Below are 22,515 nucleotides of genomic sequence, written 5' to 3'. Positions count from 1 at the left end.
TCCAGCACTTGGGGAGGCCGAGGTGGGCCGATCACGAGGTCAGGAGATCGAGACCATCCTGGCTAACATGGTGAAACCCCATCTCTACTAAAAATACAAAAGAAAACCCAAAAAACAAAAAACAAAAATTAGCCGGGTGTGGTGGTGGGAGCCTGTAGTCCCAGCTACTTAGGAGGCTGAGGCAGGAGAATGGTGTGAACCCAGGAAGTGGAGCTTACAGTCAGTGGAGATTGCGCCACTGCATTCCAGCCTGGGTGACAGGGCAAGACTGTCAAAAGAAAAAAAAGAAAAGAAAAGAAAAGAAAAAGAGAAAGAAAGAGAAAGAAAGAGAAAGAAAGAAAGAGAGAGAGAGAGAGAGAAAGAAAGAAAGAAGAAAGAAAGAAAGAAAGAAAAGAAAAGAAAAAAAGAAAGAAAGAAAAGAGAAGAAAGAAAAAGAAAGAAGAAAAGAAAGAAAGAAAGAAAGAAAGAAAGAAAGAAAGAAAGAAAAAGAAAGAAGAAAGAAAGAAGAAGAAGAAGAGGGAAGGAAGAAAGAAAAAGAAAGAGGAAGGAAGGAAGGAAGGAAGGAGGAAGGAAGGAAGGAGGAAGGAAGGAAAAGCTGCTGGTCCTTTGTGAGTGGTGGACATGAGCCAGCTACCACCTCCATTTCTTAGTCTTGCTGTGCCTATAAGGGCAGCAACCCACATTCCTGGAGCAGCTGGCTGATATCAGAGTGAGCATCAGGGACCTTGTCCTCAAAAAATTTGACATGGTACATTTTGGTCAGTCTGGTGGTGCCCTGAGGGATCAATACGAGACTTGCCTTGGTTTTGATCCACTTGGCAGCAGTGGCTTCCTCCAGCAGCATCCACTGGAAGATTTAAAGAGACAGACCTTCCCCCTTGTTTGTAGCTAGATAATTGAGGAAATCTTTGATGGTTCACTAGCTGGTCGTATAGATAAAGGAAGAACAACTTCAGTGACAAGAAATACACATTTTGCAAAAGCAGTTTGAAAAAGTCACAAACTGATGGATCCAGCCTTTAACTAGAGAAAATCCACAGTCCCAGAGGAATAGAAGCACTTGATTTTTAGAGTTACCACATTATGATACTCAGAATATCCAGTTTTTAACAAAAAATTATAGAACATGGCCGGGCGTGGTGGCTCAAGCCTGTAATCCCAGCACTTTGGGAGGCCGAGACGGGCGGATCACGAGGTCAGGAGATTGAGACCATCCTGGCTAACACGGTGAAACCCCGTCTCTACTAAAAATACAAAAACTACCCGGGCGAGGTGGCGGGCGCCTGTAGTCCCAGCTACTCGGGAGGCTGAGGCAGGAGAATGGCGTAAACCCGGGAGGCAGAGCTTGCAGTGAGCTGAGATCTGGCCCTGCACTCCAGTCCGGGCGACAGAGCGAGACTCCGCCTCAAAAAAAAAAAAAAAAAATTATAGAACATATAAAGAAATAGAATAATATGGGTCATTCACAGGAGAAAAAAACTTGGCCTAAACTATGTCTGTGAAAGCTCAGACATTTGAATTACTAGCCAAAGACATTAAATCTGCTGTCTTAAATATTCTCAGTTAACTAAAGGAAGTCACTGACAACTAAATAAAATAGAAAAATTACATATGAGCAAATTAGATTATTAATAGAGATAGAAATTATATATTTTTAAAAACCAAAAAAATTGGAGCTGAAAAGTACGTAACTGAAATAAAAAGTTCATTAGAAGAGTTCAACAGATTTGAGCAAGCGGAAGAAAGTGACATGCAGTATGGACGGACCTTGGCAAGTCAGTATTAAGTGAAAAAAGTGATTCCCCGAAGACTCCAGATATTACATACACACAACGTCCTTTCTGTTAAAAAAAAAAAAAAAGAAAAAGTTACCAATGTATTGCATGTATGTACTCTTTAGGAATATACATCTATATCTATATAGATATCTAAGGAACAGAATTTAAAGGAAAGCAAGAGAATGAAGAACATGAGTGGGGTGCAAGGACTTGGAATGGGGGCCCTGACAGCAGACAAAGACGACGTCAGACTCTGCTTTTGTTTTTGGTGCTTCCTCCATTATCATAAATAAACAACATACAGAGTCAGTGAAGGAAGCAGGTCAGTCAGATCAAGGATGAATCGGTGTACCCACCCAGGATTGGGATTAGTGTGACTCTGGGCACCTGGGATCCAAAACAAGGGGAAAGAGGCAACCACCATACTATTAACTGGGCATCCCTAAGCCAGACCCTGACAGTGACGTTCACAACTCCAGGAGCTCACACATGACCTTCTTGGGAAGCGATACTAACATCCCCCATATCCTTGTGAGGAATAGGGGCTCAGAGTGGACTAAAAACTTACGAGGTTATAGAACCAGCAGCATCTCCACACTGGCCTAGAACCCAGGTCTGTCTGATGCCAAAGTCCAAATGCAGGTTACGGTGCCAATTAGTTTCTGATCACTCTGCTAAGAGGAGCTTTGGATTCCTGCAAAGAGTGAGAGAGGTGGGCCTGGGATGCCTCTGGGGGATATCACAGCAGCAGGATCAGAGGCAGGTCCTGGACTGAGCTTGCAGCTAAGAGAAGCAGCTCACAGGCCAGGTCTGGGGGTGCAGGCCAGTCCCCATCAGACTCTCAGTGACTGTGGCCACTGGAGTTAAGGGCCAGGGTGTGACCTTCCATGGTCAGAATGGGGCTCTCCTAGTGGAGTGAAAGACAAACCCTAGATCTTCAGGTGGATCCTTCTGAATCTCTGGGGCCACAGAAGGAAAACTGGGCACTGCAGCCTGATGGGAATGGGAGGGGTCAAGTTGTACAGCCTCCCTCTCGCTGCACAGCCTCTTGGGAGGGAGCACGCAGGACATCTGCGAGGACCTGCACCCTTAGCCTTATACCCTTTGCTAGGTGTATGAGTGCTCAGCTCTCAGTGCAGAGAGACAGCTCTATGGTAGCTGCCTCTGCCCTCCTTTCCTCTCCAAGTTCTTCTGCTCTGCCAGAGCTGACCTCTGGATGTGAGTCCAGATCTGCCCACACATCCTGTGCTGTGTCCTCAGTGCTCCCACTGGTGCCCCACTTGCAGGCTCCCTCACTCAGTTCGCCTTGGACGTCTGCAAGCATCTCCAACACACTCCCATGATCCATCGTATTTATGTATGTATGTATGTATGTATGTATTATTTATGTATTTTGAGACATAGTCTTGCTCTATCACCCAGGCTGGAGTGCAATGGCATGATCTTGGCTCACTGCAACTTCCACCTCCCAGGTTCAAGCAATTCTCCTGTTTCAGCCTCCCCAGTAATGGGATTACAGGAGCATGCCACCAAACTCAGCTTTGTTTTTGAGATTTTATCTTCTACTGCATCATCCCATGATGTCAAAATGTCTCATCATAGGTGAATTATTTTCCAGTCATTTGAGTTAAGAAAAGAATACAGCTATTCTTCAGTGACCAAGCAACTGCAGGAAGCTGGCAACTTACCCCTGTGCAGATGAGCCCAGGGCGCCGTCTCTTTGCTGTGGGGTAAACGAAAATGCGTAACATGAAAAAAGAAGTTGTCGACATGCAGCTGATTCTTACATAAAAGTCAAGTCTATTATTAGTGGGTTTTGAGGAATGGTACCTGGAGTTCTCTTGGGCCCTGAGTTCAGATCTCAGAACCACTTACGTGTGCATGCGTTTTCATTTCTCTGGTGAGAAACTGGGAGTGGGATTCTGGTCATAGACATTTATCTTTTGAAGAAATGCCAAACTGTCTTCCAGAGTGGTGGCACTTTACACCCTCATTTAACTCTCAGTAGCAATGGAGGAGACTTGCAATTTCTCTACAACTTCACCAACCCTCGGTGGTGTCTGTCTTTTTGATGACAGGCATTCTCCTGGGTGTGTGGTAGTATCTGATTGTGGTTTTAATTTGCAGCTGCCTGATGTAGAATGACGTTGAGCATTTTTTCCCATGTGCTTATGAGGCATCCATATATCTATATATCTACCTTGGTAAGGAGTTTGTTCAAATCTTTTGCCCATTTTTTGTATGTATGTATGTATTTTTATTATTTTTGTAGAGATGCCCAGGCTGGTCTTGAACTCCTGGCCTCAAGCAATCCTCTTGCTTGGCCTCCCAAAGCACTGAGATTATACGTGCTTCCCATTGTGCCCCGCTCTCTTGCCCATTTGAAAAACTGGGTTTCTTGCTTGTTTGTGTGTGTTTTTTTGTTTGTTTTTTACAATTGCACTTTGAAAGCTCTTTGTGTCTTTGTGTATTCTGGACATCAGTCTAAGACTTGAAAATATTTTTTTGTCTGTGGCTTTCACAGGAACAAACACCTTGCTTTATTGTGCTTTGCTTTACTGCACTTCACAGATGCTTTTTTTTTTTTTTTTTTTTTTTACAAATTAAGGGTTTGTGGCAACCCTGGTCAAGCAAGTCTATCGGCGCCATTTTCCCCGCACCATGTGCTCACTTTGAGTGTCGGTGGAAGCAGCTTTCGGCAATAAAGCACTTTTAATTCAGACACAGAGTTTTTAGACATAATGCTGTTGCACACATGTCATGTAAACATAGCTTTTATATGCACTGGGAAACCAGAAGTTCACGTGACTTGTTTTACTGAGAAGTTCACTTTATTGTGGTTTTCTACAACCAAACCTGCAATCTCTCTCATGTGTGCCCATATTTTTATTTTCTTAATGGTGACTTTTGAAGAGCAAATATTTTCCAATTTGGTAAAGTCCAAACTATGATGTTTTTCTTTAATAGCCAGTGATTTGGTGTCATATCAAAGAAAAGCTTTGTCTCACTAAAGATCACAGAGATTTCATTCTATGCTTGCTTCTAGAAGTGTTCTACGTTCAGCTTTTAAGTTTAGGTGTCAGATGGATTTGGGGCTAATTTTTGTGTGGGGAACGAAGCGGTCCTGGGTAATCTTTGTACAGGTATGAAGAACTCAAAACATTCTTTTTTCTTTTCCATGTGGATATCCAATTGTTCTAGTACCACTTGTTGAACTATAATTTCTCCCCATTTAATTATTTTAGTACCATTATTTAAAGTCAATTGACCATAAATGAAAGGTTTAACTTTGGACCTTTTTTCTGGTCCATTTCTCCGTATCTGTCTCTACATTGGTGCCACACTGTTTTTATTACTGTAGCTTTATGTCTCTCTCTATGTCAGCGCCACACTGTCTTTAGTGCTACAGCTTTATAGTAAGATTTAAAGTCTGGTTGCCTAAGTTCTCCAATTTTATTTTTTCTCAAAATTGTTTTCGCTTGTATAGTAGTCTAGGTCTTTTGAATTTGCATATACATTCTATGACCACTTTGTCATCTCTGCTAAACCAGAAGCCTGCTGGGGTTCAGCAGGGATTGTGGTAAATCTGTACATCAGGTTTGGGGAAAATTGCTCTTTTAATAGTACGTTTTTCCAGTCTATGCATGCTGTATACCTTTTCACTCAATAGAGCATCTCTGACTTCTCTCAGTCATGGTGTGTAGCTTCCAGTGTATATTTGCACAAGGTTTGTCGAATTTATTCTTTTTTATAAGATTGTGAAAGGAAGTTTTAAAAATATAACCCGGATTTTTCATTGCTGGTGGATAGAGATGTGTGAGGATGTATTTTAATATGTGCCCCACATCCTTGTTAAGCAATTTTATTATCTTAACTAGTTCTTAAAACATACTTTTTAGGATTTTGTTGCCTGCAAATAAACACAGTTTTACTTTGTATTCTGTGTGCCTTCATTTTCCCTGCTGCATTGGGCCGGCCGGAATGTTCCTGTGACATTAGAAGTAGGAGGAAGGGGTGTCATCGCCTATGTCCAGCCTCAAAGAGAGGGTCACCAGCCTTTCACCAGAAAATGTCATGTCAGGTCCACAGGGTGCTTTCCTGTCATTCCTAGATCACTGAGATTTGTTAAAAATCATGAATGGGAACTTGCTGGTAACAAACCCTTTTCTGCATTGATTGGCTTGATCACATGGTCACTGTTGTCTATTGGATGAATGTGCTGAGCTGTAGTAATTGATTTCTAGGTCTTAAGCCACTGCTTACCCCTGGAGTGATATCACTTGGCCACAGTGCATGGTCCTGCCCGGTGCTGCTGGATTTGGTTTGCCAAGGTCTTATCAGTGATCTCTGCCTGTGTTTCCTGAATGTATTGGCTTAATGAACATCTGGCTTTGGTGTCAGGTTGATGGTGGCATTGCTGAATGAGCTGGGAAGTGTTGCTTCCTTCTCTGTTTTCTGGAAGAGTCTGTGTGTAGTTGGTATTGTATTTTTTCCTTAAAATCTCTGCTAGAATTCATGCATGAAGATTTCAGGGCCTGGGATTTTTCTTCACTGGGAGATTTTAAATTAGTAGTTCAGTCTCCCGGCAGCTCTATGTCTATTGAGATTTTCTATGTCTTCTTGGGTTAGTTATAATAATTCATGTCCCTTAACTGGAAAGGGAACTAACTTCCTTAAGTTAAAAAGCATGTTTTAGGCCAGGTACAGAGGCTCATGCCTGTAATCCCAGCACATTCAGAGGCCAAGGTGGGTGGATCACCTGAGGCCAGAAGTTTGAGACCAGCCTGGCATGTCAAAATCACATCTCTACTAAAAATACAAAAATTAACCAGGCGTAGTGGCACACATCTGCGATCCCAGCTACTTGGGAGGCTGAGGCAGGCAAATTGTTTGAATCCAGGAGGTGCAGGCTGCAGTGAGCTGAGATTTCACTACTTCACTCCATCCTGGGCAACAGAGCGAGACTCTGTCTATAAAAAAAAAAAGATGCACAAAGCACATTTCAACCTTAGGAGAGATAGAAGATGTATAATGAAGTATAGAAATGTTTAGAAGACCCAGTTCCATTACTATCTTTGCACTAGGAAGTCATTGGTACATTTCTGGTATTTAAATTCACAAAGACACACAGACATACCCATGCATATAGCCTCACACACAGACACACACGCACTACACACACTCACAGCAGCGTCCACAGGCTGCACCAGCCCTGAAGCAAAGGAGCATGGCTGAGAGGTCCCAACCACAGGGAGACCTTAGACATTGTCCCAGGCCTGAGACACGGAACAGAGACATAAGCAGTACCTGGAGAAATCCTTCCTCCATTTGCGCGAGTGGATCTTTCCTCGCCGCTTGGTGTTTTGAACTCTCTTCTTTGCGGGTCTTAACGAGATACTCAAAGGTGGTCATCTTCTTGGCCTCTGGAAAGGGGAAAGGAGGAACAGGGCAAGTTACCAGCCCTGCAGCTTTGCACAGCGCCCGCAGGACAGTTCAGAAAGGCAGCCAGCGCCACTGACCCAGCCCCTGCGCAGGGAGCCGTGCTCCGCCCACCATGCAGGCCCTGTGAGGCCAGGATGGGTGCAGGCGCCTCGTGGGTCCAGCTCCACAGCTAGCTGATGGTCAGCAAGAGAGGTCTGCAGCTGTGACCTGGGGACCGGCACCGGCCCACGCCCCCCTGCCCACCAAGGCCTCACTGAGCTGCATCGTCCGTGGTGTCAGAAGAGCAGCTGCCTCTCACAGACCTGGGTCCCCCATACCATGCAGCCTGAGAGGTTGCTCCAGATCCCCTGGGAACACTGGCGGGGGTCAGAGGCCAGCTCAGGAGGGGCCGCTCTGTCTGAGGGTCCAGGTGGCCTGCGGGGTTCCTCACATCTGGACACGGGGTGGGGCACACCCTGGGGGATGCACAGAGACCTTGAAGTCGGAGGACCACACAGTGTGGCGGCCACCCCGAGGTGCTGGCTAGTGGGTCCTGGGAGCACACACTCCTGCAGGTACTCAGAGCCCCAGGCCCAGGAGGTGAACACAAGTGCCATCAGTGTCACTCAGCACAGCCTCTGATGGGGCCGAGACAGGTCACATCCCTGCAGCCCTGCACAGAGCCCACCTCAGCAGGCCGGCCAGAGCCCCATCCACCCGGCCTGCAATGCAGGCAGCAAAGCAGCGCATCGAAGCAAAGGAAAACCTGAGATACCCGTTTATCTAAAAGACTCGTCTTAATAAACGTTAATCAAATGGGCTCTGCACCTATTTCAGCCACGAGCTTCCGTGGAGGGGCCAAAATTTCCATGCTTCTTTCCCTAAGCACCAACACCGTGAGAGCTGATGTCTCGTGACTATTTCTGGAGACTGGGGCAGCCGCCCACAGAGGCCTATTTGCAGTGAGGAGCAGATGGCGGTGGGTGCCTTATGGAGTTGCCTGCAGCCAGCCCAGCCCCGTCGCCTGCAGTGTTTTGGGTGTTCAGCCCTGGCCGGGCCCTGAGCTGCTTCACATGGCTCTGGCTAGTCCTCCACGCCCCCCAGAACCTGTCGTGGTTTGAGCACACAAACTTGTGCTTGTTTATATTCAAGTTAAAATATATGTTCTTTTGCCCAGGTTTGCACAAATACCATCAAAACCAGATTTTCAGCGTGCCCTGTGGCTCCCAGAGGCCCACTTGGTGCAGGTGAGCTCTGTGGGAAACAGTTAACCTGAGCGTCATGGTGAGGTTGAGGGCAGGGAAGCCGGGAAACCTCCCAGGCGGGCCCAGGGTCTCCAGCATGGCCAGGGCTCCCTGGCCGGCTGGGCAATGTGGGGAAGGCTGTGCTTCCCTGACCTCATCAAGCAGGTTTTCTCTATGATCTACCGTGAATGTGGCTCCCATCCATCTCTGGAAGGCAGCCCCACATCACTCACCTGCTCAGGGAATTGTGCCCTCGCCACGAGCACTGAGGACTCTCCAAGGTCCATCTTCCAGCTTCAAAATGAAGTCTGAGTGGCCAGCTGCTTCTGACACAGCTCCCCATGGCCTCCACCCGATACCTGCCCCTAGATGAACAGAACACACATGCAGGCCAGGCTGCACCTCCAGGAGCCTGCACAGGAGACTGGCGACCTTGCCCCGAGGACCACCCTCCACACCGCCTCAGCCTCATGGAGTGGGAGGCAGATGGCCTCTCAGGTCTCTGGATGAGACACAGCGACAACCAGGCGGGTGGTCCCAGCCCTCCTTCCTGGTATCCTGGTTCCTGACACCACCAGTGCGCTCTCCTGTCAGCGCTGAGCCTGGGAGCCTGGCCTGGATGTGGCTGCGCAGCGCGGAGGACGTGGCGAGGCCTTCCATGCCCAGCTTGGGTTTCCAAAGCAGCAGCCCCTCCAGGCAGCGGACATGCCCTACCTGCCCCCAGTCCTCCTGGGCTTGAGCCCACTTGTAGGGATTAAAAACCCCTCATCTTCATCCTACTGTCCGGACAGGACTCCCCTCTTCATCCAGTAAGGAAGGTGGGTCTCTAAGACCACAGAGACCAAAGCCCATAGGATGGGGCAGAGCCATTCACGTGGGGCCTCTCTCCCCACAGCCGCCCAGGGCCGTCTCCTCCTGGTTAGCACAACCTCCTGCCCCTGGTGCCCATGTTTAGCCCACACAATCTGAGTGAGGCCAGTGCTCACGGTCTTCCCGGGACACCAGGGCCGCCTGCCTTCTTTCCATCCCCCTTCTTCTTATCACGAAGAGGTAGGCAGCGTCCCTCGCGGGGCTCTGCCATCAGCTCCTCAACTTTCCTCGTCTTGCTCTCAATGCCGTTGTTCTCTCCGCCTCTGGCGGATGAAGGGACAGAAGTGAGGTTGGCGCAGATGCCGGCGTTGGCTGCTGCTCAGAGCCAAGGGCGCCCATGACCCCAGCCCTGCTCTCCTGACGCCCCTTTGTCACTCACAGGCGGCGTCTGCACTTGGTGCCCACACGGTGCCTCTCCAGCGCCCCTCCTGAGGAAGGCAAACCCTCTCCTTGCCACCTGCCTGTGGGCCCTCACCCCCTCACTGTCCCCGCCAGGCCCCGCCGGACTGAGCCAGCTCGAGGCACCAGAGCATAATGAGTCCAGAAGGAAGTGGCACCCAGGGCTAGCGTGACCCAGAGGAGCCGGCCACACCTCGGCCGTCCTGGAGCTGCTCCTCTCCCGGGGAGGAGGGCAGGTGGGGTCTCCCCGGCCCCTCCATCTTGTGTGGCCTCGGGACTCACTCTGCAGTGACGCAGCCTCTCTGTCCCTGCGGGCTTGCTTCAGCCACTCTGGACACACACTGTGCTCAAGGTGGGATGGGCAGGGAGGCAGGGCAGGGACCCCCACGGCACGTCCTGTGACACCAGATGACATTGGTCCCCCACTCCCACACACACCGAGGGCCTCTTTCAGGTCAGCACGGAGTAGCTGGGGGCAGATGTGGTTCTTTTCCCTGGTGATCTTCACAACTCAGGGCTGCTGACAGCCGGGGCTCAGAACACCAGGCCCTGAGAGTCCCTGGATCCTCCACCGCAGTCAGGGGAAACACCTCTCGTCAGTCCCCGCTGAGTGCCCACTGCCCTCCCGTGGCCCCACCCCTGTGCTGGATGAGCCTCAGCCCAGGTGGAGAGAAGGCAGCTCGGCCCAGGACAGCGCGGTCAGGAGGCCTCAGGCAGGGCAGCCCAGCAAATGCCCACGTTGGGCCTCCAGGGACTTAACACTGTGTGGATGAGCTTGTCCAGGGACGGCTGCACCACAGCCCCAGAGCCAGACAGGAGGCCGGGGCACACAGGCACCAAGCATCACCACAACAGGACAGGGACGCAGCCCCAAGACGACCCTCCACCCTTTCACCACGAGGACCCCTGCCCACAGACCCCTCCCTTCCGAACTCCCCCAAGCCTGGCCCGCGCCGGCCATCCCCGCTGTGCCCCTCACCAGTAATTACAGCTTCCCACGCAGTTGTTGATCCACTTGCAGTGGTGGTCGAAGCCAGATACACATTTATTGCAGGAAATGCAGTGTTTGGTTTTCTTGTTCCTGGATGGATGAATCGGGGAACGGGTGTCAGGCCCCAAGTGGCAGGCTGGGCCAGGGCCGGAGCCCCATCACCAGGAGCCAGGTGCCTCGGGGGAACCAGCCCTGTGTGGCCTGGGGAGTGGGCGTTCGGCGGGGAATGGGAGGCTGGGGGAGGGAGTTGAGGCCTGTGGGGAGGAGGAGAAGCAGGGCAGCACTGGGCAGAGGTAGCCACAGGGCAGGAGGAGCCCGTGTCTGTGGTGGGTGCAGACGCCGGAGCGTAGACCACCCCCCAGCCTTCCTGCACCAGCCTCACTCTGGGCAATGGTCCTGGAGGAGGCCGCACCTGCCTTATGGTTCCAGGACTTGAGGCTGGGGGCTTGGATCCCACCTGTGCCTACAGAACCTCCCTTGCAGCCGACAGCAGCCCTGTAGCCACCCCCAGGCCATCATGGATGCCCCCCAGGCCCCAGGAGACACTGGAACCCTTCCCTCCCTCTTTCCCTGGGGCTTGCCTTGAAAAGCCCCAAGACAGACAGCGCTCTCTTGCCCTGGGATCACGGGGGAGGGACCTCGTGCACGAAATGCACTGAGGACCAAACATGCCTGAGTGCCACTGCGTTCCGTTCCAGGGGAGCAGCGGGTCACCTGCAGGTGACAGACACAGCCCTCCAGCCTCAGCCCTGCCTGCAGAGGATTTGGGGCAGCCTGGCACTGTGCCCCCTTCACAGCACAATGAGGGGCTATCCACCCGCAGCCACAGGGCCACAGGGCCATTCCCTGGAAGCTCCATTAGTGTCAGCTGTGGCCACGGCAGGGGCTCTGTGGGGCCAGCAGTGACCTGAGCTCCCGGGCCCCTGGAGGTGACCCTGACACCGCGGGGCCTCGGCCAGGGTGGGCACTCACACGGTGACCTTGCACAGGTGGCAGAACTGGTTCTGGATCACGTGTGCGTGTTTCGATCTGTCGAAGATCGGCATGGGCTGAGAGTAGTTCTTCATGAGTCTGACATTGAAGTCGGCCGGGTCGATGCAGGAGGCAATCAGGTGGACGACGAGGTGGAAGGAGAAGATCCCCCCGGTCACCTGGCACGTCAAGGAAGAACCTGGCCCAGGGCCTGGTCAGCCTGGCATGAGGCGTCCCCATGAGGCCCAAGGGCCCAGGAGAGGTGAGGCCGCCAGTCAGCCCTACTCGCCCAGCCCTGCACACCCAGCCCTGCACACTGGAGCCCAGCTCAGCCAGGCTTGGCTCTGCTCCCCCAGCCCTGGACACCTGAGCCCTGCTCACCTGGCCTTGTTCACCGGGCCCTGTTCACTGGGCCTGCTCACATGGCCCTGCACACCTGGCCCTACACACCCAAGCCCAGCTCAACCAGGTCCAGCCCTGGTCACATGGCCCTGCTCACCCAGCCCTGCACACACGGCCCTGTACACCTAGGCCTGCAGACCTGAGCCCTGCATACCCAGCCCTGCTCACCCGAGCCTTGCTCAGTCAGCCTTGCACACAAGCCCTGCACACACCACCCTGCACACCCGGCCCTGCACACCCAAGCCCTGCACATCTGGCCCTGCTCACCTGGCCTTGCTCACCCGGCCCTGCACACCCAGTCCTGCCCACTTGGCCCTGTTTACCCAGCGGTGCACACACAGCCCTGCTTACCCAGGCCCAGAGGAGACGAGACCACCCATCAGCCCTGCACACACAGCCCTGTGCCAGGCAGAGACCGGGATGGCTGCTCCCATGCCCTTTTTGTTCATCCCTGTTGGACACAGGGCAAATCCCCCACAGAATGCACCACATCCCCAGAGGCTCAGCCAGCCCAGCCAACCACAGTGACCCCAAAGCCCTTTACACCTTGAGGGACAGACCTGGGTGTAAACACAGCCAGACGCAGCCCCAAAGGCTCTGGGGAGCCTGGGTTCTTTTATACCAGAGATCCCTGAGCACTGGGAGAGAAACACAGCCTCAGACAGCAGGAGAGGGGGAGGAGGCAGGGATTTGCACAATCTACCCACTCCCTCTAGACCCCAGACGGCCACTCAGGGACCCTCTCCCCGAGACTTGCTCAGGGAAGCCACCCCTAGACTCGCTCATGGACCCCAGACTCACTCAGGGCCCCTCCAGACTCTCTCAGGGACTCCAGACTCTCTCAAGGACCCCAGACTCACCTGGGCCTCCGTCTCAGAGCCTGGCTGCGGGGACAATGGGGAGAGGGTTCTTGTCCCCTGGAGCCAGGAGAAGCTGGGCTCCCCATGACTGGGACATCAGCTCCCGCCCTCAGATCCTGGCTCCCTCCTTTCACCCTGGGACCAACACAGACTCCCCATGGCAACCAAACAGAAGGGGTGGAGTGCGGGCCCTCCCGTCACCCTGCCTGGCCCCTGGACTGCCTTCTAGCCAGGAGTTCAGGGTTGACAGCCGTCTCCACAGGGCAGCCCAGAGGCCCTCACCGCATGGAAACGCAGGCTACCGACCTGCGGGGCACAGCGCTGTCCACCTTGGCACAGGGGCGAGGAGGAAGGTGCTGGCCATGTGCAAAAGGCCGCACAGGGAGTTTAGCAGAAGGCTGCCAGCAGGGTGGGTCCTGTGCCAGGCCAGGGGGCTGCTGTCCCTCCTGACAGAGCCCCTCTTCGGAGCCCCCTCAGGCAACGTTGGGACAGCTTCGCTGCTGCTGGGCTCACACTCCGCCTTGTCCTGGCACCACCCTGGGGCATGGGGTTAGGGTTTTTATGCAGCAGCCCTTCCCTGACAAGGGTCCCGTAAGAAATGTGCTGTAATGTATGGGAAGCCTGAGTGTGAAGCTGGTTCCGACCAAAACGCAGACACAGGTACTGAAGCCCTCGGCAGGACGCGACGCACACCCTGCATCTTCCAGGCACCCACGTGGCCACGACCCTGGGTGCTTGTGGGCATGAGCTGAGGAGGAGGCTCTGTGGGTGCAGACATGGCTGCAAGGACAGAAGAGAATGATCTGGATGCCAAGGGGATGGGACTAGGGAGCGGCTGCCCAGGCTGGGGTGCGGTGGGAGTTGGACAGTGCGGCTGGAGGCCAGCCAGGCTCTGGGGAACTCACATGGGGGCCAGGACTGATCAGACGCCTGCCCTGGCCACTCTGATCCCACCATGCTAGAGGAGAGGCCTGCAGGGGCCCCGTCAAACGGGAGTGGACTGAGGCTGCAGGGCTCACTGTCCAGCTGGTGACACCGACGTGACGAGGCTGCATCCCGCCTGCTGTCTCGTGCACCCGCTCCCTGCAGGCTGAGCTAGGGACGCTGCACTATTTATGTGGTTGCCGGGGCAACGGAGAGGGCATCTGGAGCCTTGGGACGCTCTCCGTGGCCGCCGAGGACAATGAGACCAGGCAGGAAGCTGCACTGTGACCCAGGAGAAGCCCCTTCCTCTGCAAAGCTGGAGCAGCACTTCCCTCGCTGGAAACCGGTGGGCAGGGAGGCCGGGGCCAGGCAGAGCCTCTGCCTGGGCAGCAGGTGAAGCTCAGGCTGAGGACGCCCACCCAGGCCCTTTGTCACCACATCCAACTGCAGCCTCACATTCTCCAGGCTTCATACACAGAAGCCCACTGCCAGGGAGGCGGTGCTGCTGCAGGGGCCACCAGGAGAACCTGGAGATGGTGTGGCCCTAACCAGGACCCCTTGACTTCCATGTGGAGGAGCTCAGGGCTGACCTGAGCCTGAACCTGCCAGGCAAACCCGTGGCGCCCCGAGCCAGTCTCCAAACCTGCAGGCGCGAGGCCGGGCGGTCACCCTGAAGGCATCCACCCAGAAACCAGGGTTCAGCTGGCAAAGGACACCCCCCCTTAAGATTCCAGGGCAGTATCTCCCCCCGGACAGCTCCCTGGACTCAAAGCTTTTCTCATGAGAACCAGGTTGAAGCAAATCTTTCACTGCACACTACGGTGCCCTGCTGTCCATCGGCCGCACTTCGGCCAGCGAGGGCCACGCTCTGCAAAAGGATGTCCTCCTGGGACATCCATCACCCATAGGAATGATCCTGGTGACCTTAAGTTGGCTATGTTTTGCCCAGACTGACCCAGCTGGCCACTCTGCCCATCACCCACCCACGCGGGTGACCCTTCCTGAGCTGGCGGGAGCCCCAGGATAGGAGACACTGGGTACTGTATTCTCAATTTTCTCTGCTTCTACTTTCACATTTAATTTTATCCTGGTAGTGCTTTATGTTCCAACAAGCAATAAACAGTAAAAGAACTAGAGTAAGTGTCTCCCTTTCACCACGCAAACCGCCTGCCCTCTGGAAGTTTCGGTCTCAAGCTGTCATGAGAACCTAGCTATGCCGGAACCTCCCCTAGCAACAATCTGTATTTTGTAAACAAACAGCGCGGCAGCGCCAGCCCAGGACACACGCCCTGTGCCCTTTGTAACACTGCTAACCTTTTCCCCGCCCTGTTCTCCAGGCAGGAAAAGAGAGGAGGCGGAGAGCGAGCCCACAGCCCCTACCTGGGGCCCAGTGCAGTCCCCGTCACGTCTTGGCACCTCATCAGTCCCTGCGGGGCTCAAAGCTGACACGTGCTGGGAAGGTGCAGCGCCACTCCGCGCTGGTGAATCTTCCAGCGCGGCCGCCAAGCTCGTGCTGCCCTGGGCCACAGCACAGGACTTTGCTGGGAAGAGATTTCTCCAGATTAAACAGAGTTACACAGATTCCAATCCCTTCCACACAACAGGCCCTATGGATGTGGTGGCCGCGGAGTCTGTTTCCCTTTGCAGAAGAACAGATGTGGGCACGTGTGCACTGAGGCATGCTCTGGAAGGGCTTGAGCACGAGGCCACTGACAGTCGGCCAAGCCTGGCACTCAAATGTCCGCCTAACCTGGGGTCTTTATTCCATTTTTCCCCACTTTCCACAATACAATATCCCTCACCCTGCACCTGACCTCCCCTAGGGTCAGGGGCTGCAGCCACAGGGCCTGGGTGGTCACTTCCCAGACCAGCCCAGGTCCCTGCAGCTGCCAGATATTGTGGGCACCCTCCAGTGGCCACAATGGAAAGCCACGTGCTGCTGGCCCAGGGGCACGGGGGGTGCAGCTGGGGAGGCTGTCCTGAGCCCGGCGCCGGCCAGCGGGAGGGAGGGGCAGCATGGATGAGGGCTGGGACACCAAGGGCTCCGTTAGAAATGGAGATCCAGGTGGGAGTAGAGGGTACAGGGAGCCACAGAGGGTTCACCTACCAGAGAGCAGGTGACAGCCCAGAGGCACGCATGGCCAAGCCACAGGCCAAAGGAAGAGTAGAGAGAAGGGATTCTAGCGGCGCATAAGGAAATAGCCAGGTGTGGAGGGTCAAATCATCCCCCACATAGGTCCAAGCCCTAACTCCTAGCACCTGTGGCTGTGACCGCAGTTGGAAATAAGGTCTTTGCAGATAGTCCTGTTAGGGTAAGGCCATTTCAGGTAGGCCCTACTCCAATGACCGGCACCTTTACAAAAACGGGTACCCAGCCGCAGACACACACAGAGAAAAGACAGTGTGGACACCAGAAGACGAGCCGCGGAGAGCGGCCGGAGCCATCCCCTCCAGCAGCTTCAGCGGGAGCAGGGTGCAGCCAACCCCCGATTCCACACGGTTGGGGACCCCGGGCCCTGGAACTGTGAGACCAGATATGTCTGCTGTTGCAGGCACCTGGTTTTTGGTGCTTTGTGATGGCAGCCCCAGGACGTGCCGCGGCCACCTGGCGATGCTGAGGGAGAGAGACAGATGGCGGGCAGAGCAGCAGGGGAGGGCGCCTTCCTCTGCAGAGCATCCACTGGGCCATGCAGTGGAATCGCAGACGGAAACACAGCATTTTACACCCCAGCGTAACTGTGACTCAGATGAGGGTTGCAATGGAAAGCGACATACCTGAGACCCAGAGTCCACCTGTGCACCACTCCGGATTGGCAGGGGCAGAGACCCGGCCCACCCTCCCAAGGAACCGCTGCATCCCCACCTACCAGGCCTCCTGACAGAGCAGTGGGACAGGCCGACGCCACCCGCGCCACGTTCTTCTGAAACTGCTCAGCCTCAACCACACAGAACCCCAGATCGTGGAGCAAGACACTGGTCTGGATACACCGTGACGCTGTGGTCAAGGAGATACCAGCAGCTGACAGGAAAAGGCAGGCAGGCACTGTGCTGACCTAAACACACCCAGAGACTCGGTTGCAACACGCCCAGAACCTTGGCCAGATTCTGGATTAAAAATCCTATCAAGTGCATCTGGGGGCTGTTGGAGCATGTTGACGTGGACTGCCTCGGGCGTGGTCCGATCACAGCCTGTCTTCTCACCTGCCATGAAGGTGCAATACAGGAGGACACCCATGTCTGGAGGGCATGTGCTGGAGCAGGGAGGCCGGCCGTGCGGCACAGAGTCAGTGACTGTGGGCTTCAGTGACATCCTCATCCCTCACTGCAGGGCACCTGGGGCCAATGGCGCTGCCGTGCAGCTCTGTGGGTCTGTAGGTCTGTGGTCTTTTCTGGGCCCTGGAGTAGGGGGAGGCCATCTGGGACCCAGGCTTTGGGGGTGTGGGGACTCAGGGCTGTAGGTGGAGAACTCGGACTCTGGGCCACAGCAGAAGCTCGGCCAATGGCAGGGGATCTTGGGGAATGCCAGCAGGGCCACAGGGCACACCCTGGGCCTGGCAGAGACAGGCCACTACTCAGAACTATGATCTGTCCTCCTGATGAGTGGAGGGGTGCAAGGCTGGCAGTGTGTGCCAGGTGGAAACATGGGTTGCCACATTCCAGCACCCCCCATGGTAGAAGCCCAACCCCCCACACGTGTATCCAGGCATGGTCTTAGACCCCCACGGAACCCCCACTCTAGTGACTGGGCACACTCAGGGCCTCTCAGCAAAGGCCTCCTCTTGGGAAGTGAGCACTGCTTCCCTAAATCCCCTAGGACTGGGGAGGCCAGGGAGCAGACAGGGGGACACAAAGTCTTCTACTCACAGTCCCGGACGGTCACTTGAAGTCCCAGACAGACACTCCCAGTCCCGGACAGACACTCCCAGCCCTGGATGGTCACTCGCAATCCTGGAGGGCCACTCACAGCCCCAGAGAGACATTCCTAGTCCCAGACCGACACTCCCAGCCCTGGACAGCCATGCCCAGCCCTGGATGGTCACTCCCAGCCCTGGATGGTCACTCCCAGCCTCAGACGGTCACTCGCAGCCTGGACGACTACTCACAGCTCCAGGCAGACAGTCCCAGCCCCAGATAGACACTCCCAGCCCCGGACAGCCACTCACAGCCCTGGAGAGCCACCTGCAAACAGGACGCAGGTTGCAAGAGGGATGGAGCCAGAGAGCACCCAGGATGAGTCAGCACTCATGTCTCTCACTAAAGCACACCCTTGGACCCCTGGCAAGGCTCTCTGTGAGGCCAGGTGGGCCCAGCCCATTTCAGACTTGTAGAGAGGGTGTGGCCTGACCTCCCAAGGGAACTTTAGCCGCACAAGCCACCCCAAGACCCAGAGACTGAGCCTCAAATCCCTGGGGAGACACCCTTGAATCACTGAGCCAGACGGGGTGGTTGAATGAGAGGCCAAAAGCCTTACTGGCAGTGTGTGTCTCTCTGTGTGTGGTTGGGTCCATGTGTGTGCTTACAGAAAATACATAGCTTTAAACATACATTAAAAAGTAAGAAAGGTCTACAATCAATGACCTAAGTTTCCATCTTAAGATGATAGAAAAAAAAGCAAAGTAAACCCAAGGTCAGTTGAAGGAAGTAGTAAAAATAAAAGCAGATTTTGTTTAAATAGAAGAAAAACAGGCAAATAGAGAAAATTAATAGATTAAAAAGCTGACTCTTTTCAAGATGAATGAAAGGGATAAACCCCAGGAAGACTGATGAAGGTGGAGGAGGAAGACACAAATGGCCAGGATAGTGAGGAAGGAGGGTGCAGCACTACAGACCCTACAGACGGAAAAAGGATAGTGGGAAACACTGTAAACACCTGTATTCCAAGAAATATGACAGCCTACGTGCAATACTCCAATTTCCTGAAAAATACAACTTATCAGCCGGGCCCCGTGGCTCACACCTGTAATCCCAGCACTTTGGGAGACCAAGGCGGGATCACAAGGTCAGAAGTTCAAGACCAGCCTGGCAACATGGTGAAACCCTATCTCCACCGAAAAATACAAAAAATTAGCAGGGCGTGGCAGCGCGCACCTGTAGTCCCAGCTACTCAGGAGGCTGGGGCAGGAGGATTCGTTTGAACCTGGGAGGCAGGAGTTGCAGTGAGCTGAGATCATACCATTGCACTCCAGCCTGGGTGACAAGAGCGAGACTCCACGTTCAAAAAAGAAGAAAAAAGAAAAATACAACCTATGAAAAGAAACAAGAAAACAGAGAAACAATAGCTTTTTATCAAAGAAATTGAATTCATTATCAAAAGCCTTCCCACAAGGGAAACTGTTGCACTTGGGGAAAAATCCAGCCAAGTCTAGACTTAGGGGCCTTCTGTGGGCAAAGGCACCAGTTTCTCTGACCAGTCAAAGGCCTGGGAGCGAAACAGATGGAGGAAGCGGGGCTTCAGGGACACAGCAGCCCCATGGCACATGGCTCCCGATGTGAGCCACGCATCTGCAGAAAGACTTGTTTAGAAAATTGGGGGAATGGCCATACGGAAAAGGAATATATGATGTTAAGAAATGGCTATGTAATTTTTAAGTGAGATAAAGCACGGTGTTATAAAAATAAAAATAGTTTTTCAGACACAAACTGGAGCATTTACAGGTGAAATTTCACGATGTCTGAGATTTTTTAAGGTTACTCCGGTACACATGTGTGAGAGGTAAAACAAGTTTAGCAAAAGCTTCACCGTTGAAGCAGGTGACTGGCACCTGCGGGTCCGCTTGACTGTAGTCTCTACCTCTGTAAACTGAAAGATGCCACAGCAACAAGTTTCAGCAAACAGGGACATGGCCTTGCCGGTGGCTGAGGTGCTCAGGCTGGTGGGCTGCACACCTGGTCACTCTGCATCCGGCCCCTACACCTCCCTGCCCGTGCCGCAGCAACACACACCAGGCTCGCCATTCACCAGAGACCTGCCCAGGATGGCCCAGCCCGAGGACCACACAGTGGGTCACCGCTTCCCCACTGAGGCAGGCTCTAGTGAGGAGTGACACATCCCACTTTTAGAAATAGGGTTCTAGTGCCCCCAGGCACCAAACGCAGGCCAACTGCCCCCAGGCCCCTTTGTCCTCACATACTCATGTCTCAGCGACCCTAGGGGGCCTGGGGTTTCTTGACTGAGTGACATGGTCTGCTGGGGGTAGGGCAGAGCCTACATGCTCCACGGACGTGCACCCTGGGAGATGGGAGCAGACGCAGGCTCCTGCCTGCTGGAAGATGATGGGAGCAGATGTGAGCCCCCACCTGCTGGGAGATGACAGCAGACACAGGTCCCCCACCCACTGGGAGATGGGAGCAGACGCAGGGTCCCCCGCCCACTGGGAGATGGGAGCAGGTGGTCTGACATGGGGTCAGTGGCTGCCCTGTCCACCCTGACCCTGAGCCACACAGGAATGGCCTGATGTGGGGTCAGCAGTTGTCCTATCCACCCGGACCCTGAGCAGGGGCTGCACAGAGCACCAGTGGCCACTGGGCCCACCTGCAGGCTCGGGGGACACAGTCTGGCCCAGGGCAGGTGACTGCTGCCGCCAGGCAGCCATGGACCAGATCCCAGAGCCAGGCCCACTGCAGGGTCCTCCCGGAGCCCCGTCCGCTCAGACTGTGCCACAGTGAAAAGGATACCACGTAGGCGACATATTTCCACACATGAGGCAGGAGGGGAATGAAGATCCCAAAGGTGGCCGATGAAAGGCCCAGGAAGACAGCCCAGGTCACCACCTGGAAGTAGTGCAGGGGTAACAACCAGTCGTTCACTCTGGAGATGCGGGGCGGCAAGACCAGCTCTCCGTTGTTGAGCACGGCTTTTGGGCTCCGGGAACACTGGCTCCTGGAGCGGGTGTCCATCTGCAGGATACAGAAGGGGAGGACCAGCCCCGTCAGCCCCAGGGAGGGCTGGCTCCACATACTGTCAGGGAGACCTCAGGGACAGGGAACATCATCCCCCAGGACCAGCACTGAGAGCCAATGGCCCAGCACTGCCTGGGGCCACGTCCCCAGAGGAGAGAGCGGGGCTGGGAAGGAACCGGTGCAGGGCCCTGCCAAGGGGAAGGAACAGACATGCTGCAGAATCTGACCCCAGCCAGAGCCGAGCGGCTACAGAAAATGGCTCTCCAGGGTGGGGAGCCCCTGGGCGGAGGACCTGGCCAGGCACCCCGTGCTGGTGCTACCACCCCTCAGTTCCCCTGAGGATTTGTTAAGTTCTGGGGAGCCCTCGACAGCCCCCCACAGTGATAGGTCCCAGAACCTGTTCACGAATACACAGGCTCACCCAAGACTCCCCAGGTGCCAGAGGAAAACCCACATCAGAGAGAGGCCACATGGAGCAGAGGGGTGCGCTTGCGAGAAACTGAGGCAATGCCGGAAGAGCTCCTAAGCCGTTACTAACTGCTGCAACACTGAAATCTCCCAGATCCTCCCCGAGAAGCTTCCCTGAGCTTCCCAGAGGAGCAGGACCCAAGAGCTCACTCCACAGGGTCCCGTGTGTCTCTCCTTCCACAGGACAGGGTAGCCCGTCCAGCCATGTGGGGCTGGGGCCTCTGTCCGGATGGGCAGTGGCTGGGAGGTTCTGAACGCACACTGCGGCAGCTCCTGGCCAGTCAGGTGGGGAGCGCAGCAGGGGAGGCAGGGACATAGCGTCAGGGGAGGGAGGGATGTGGTGTCAGGGGAAGGAGGGACGTGGTGTCAGGGGAGGGAGGGACGTGGTGTCAGGGGAGGGAAGGACGGGCAGTGAAAGGCACTGAATAGCCACTGCTGGGTGGGGATCTGGAGGGGCTGGGCGGTCTTGACAGAGGAGTGTTAGGAAGCTTCCCCACATTATGCCTCGTGCAAAGCCCTTGTTGTCTCTTTGGGAAAAAATTCGGAAAATGAAGTTGGTATTAAATGTACTACTTTGGGAAGAGAGACAGTGAGAACCAGTTCACAATTCTTCTTCCTTGCAGTCGTGAATGTCCACGATTCAGTGGCTCTGTGCCGCCTTTGGGGCTCCTCCCTGGTCCTCCAAATGTGACACCAGGCGGATGCGAGGCCATAGGGCCCTGGGGCTTGAGCCACACAAGAATGTCTCAGGGAGACCTGAGAGACTCACAGCTGTGAAACAAGACCATGGTGCCTTGGTGGGCGCAGGGGCTCACGCCTGTAATCCCAGCACTGTGGGAGGCTGAGGCGTGCGGATCACATGAGGTCAAGAGTTCGAGACCAGCCTGGGCAACATGGCAAAACCCCGTCTCTACTAAAAATACGAAGATTAGCAGGGCATGGTGGCACATGCCTCTAATCCCAGCTACTTGGGAGGCGAGGCATGAGAATCGTTTGAACTGGGAGGTCGAGGCTGCAGTGAGTCAAGATGTGCCATGCATTCAAGCCTGGGCAACAGAAGGAGACTCCATCTCAAAAAAAGAAAAAAAGAAAAGAAAAGAAAATTTCAAGGAAGGAAACAGAAACACAGAAAGACAATCTTGTACATTAAAAACACAATTCCCAATTAAAAACAAAACCCAAATGAAAATGCCAACAAACAGAAATGATGTTGCCAAAAATCACATTGGTAAAACCTGGAAGATCAAATCCAGGAAGGACCACAGATCTCAGAGAACAGAAGAGAG

At 54.2% G+C, this 22,515-nt stretch overlaps 1 protein-coding gene across 1 annotated transcript; it reads right to left on the bottom strand.

Moving 5' to 3' along the window:
• Nucleotides 1–808: 808 nt before the first annotated feature.
• LOC104668713 (probable palmitoyltransferase ZDHHC11) lies at nt 809–21,251 on the bottom strand. The gene is made up of 7 exons (XM_030920952.1): nt 21,183–21,251; nt 20,537–20,758; nt 11,676–11,854; nt 7,086–7,201; nt 2,347–2,472; nt 1,768–1,841; nt 809–923 (listed from the first exon to the last, which is right to left on the bottom strand). Exons 1-4 carry the CDS (start codon nt 21,231–21,233, stop codon nt 7,177–7,179), a joined length of 477 nt encoding a protein of 158 aa, XP_030776812.1. The 5' UTR covers nt 21,234–21,251; the 3' UTR covers nt 809–923; nt 1,768–1,841; nt 2,347–2,472; nt 7,086–7,176.
• Between the last annotated feature and the right edge of the window lie 1,264 nt (nt 21,252–22,515).

This window comes from Rhinopithecus roxellana, chromosome 2, assembly GCF_007565055.1.
Source record: "Rhinopithecus roxellana isolate Shanxi Qingling chromosome 2, ASM756505v1, whole genome shotgun sequence".
Classification (NCBI taxonomy): domain Eukaryota; kingdom Metazoa; phylum Chordata; class Mammalia; order Primates; family Cercopithecidae; genus Rhinopithecus; species Rhinopithecus roxellana.
Note: the sequence above shows the minus strand (reverse complement) of the source record. Positions and strands in the feature narration are given on the sequence as shown.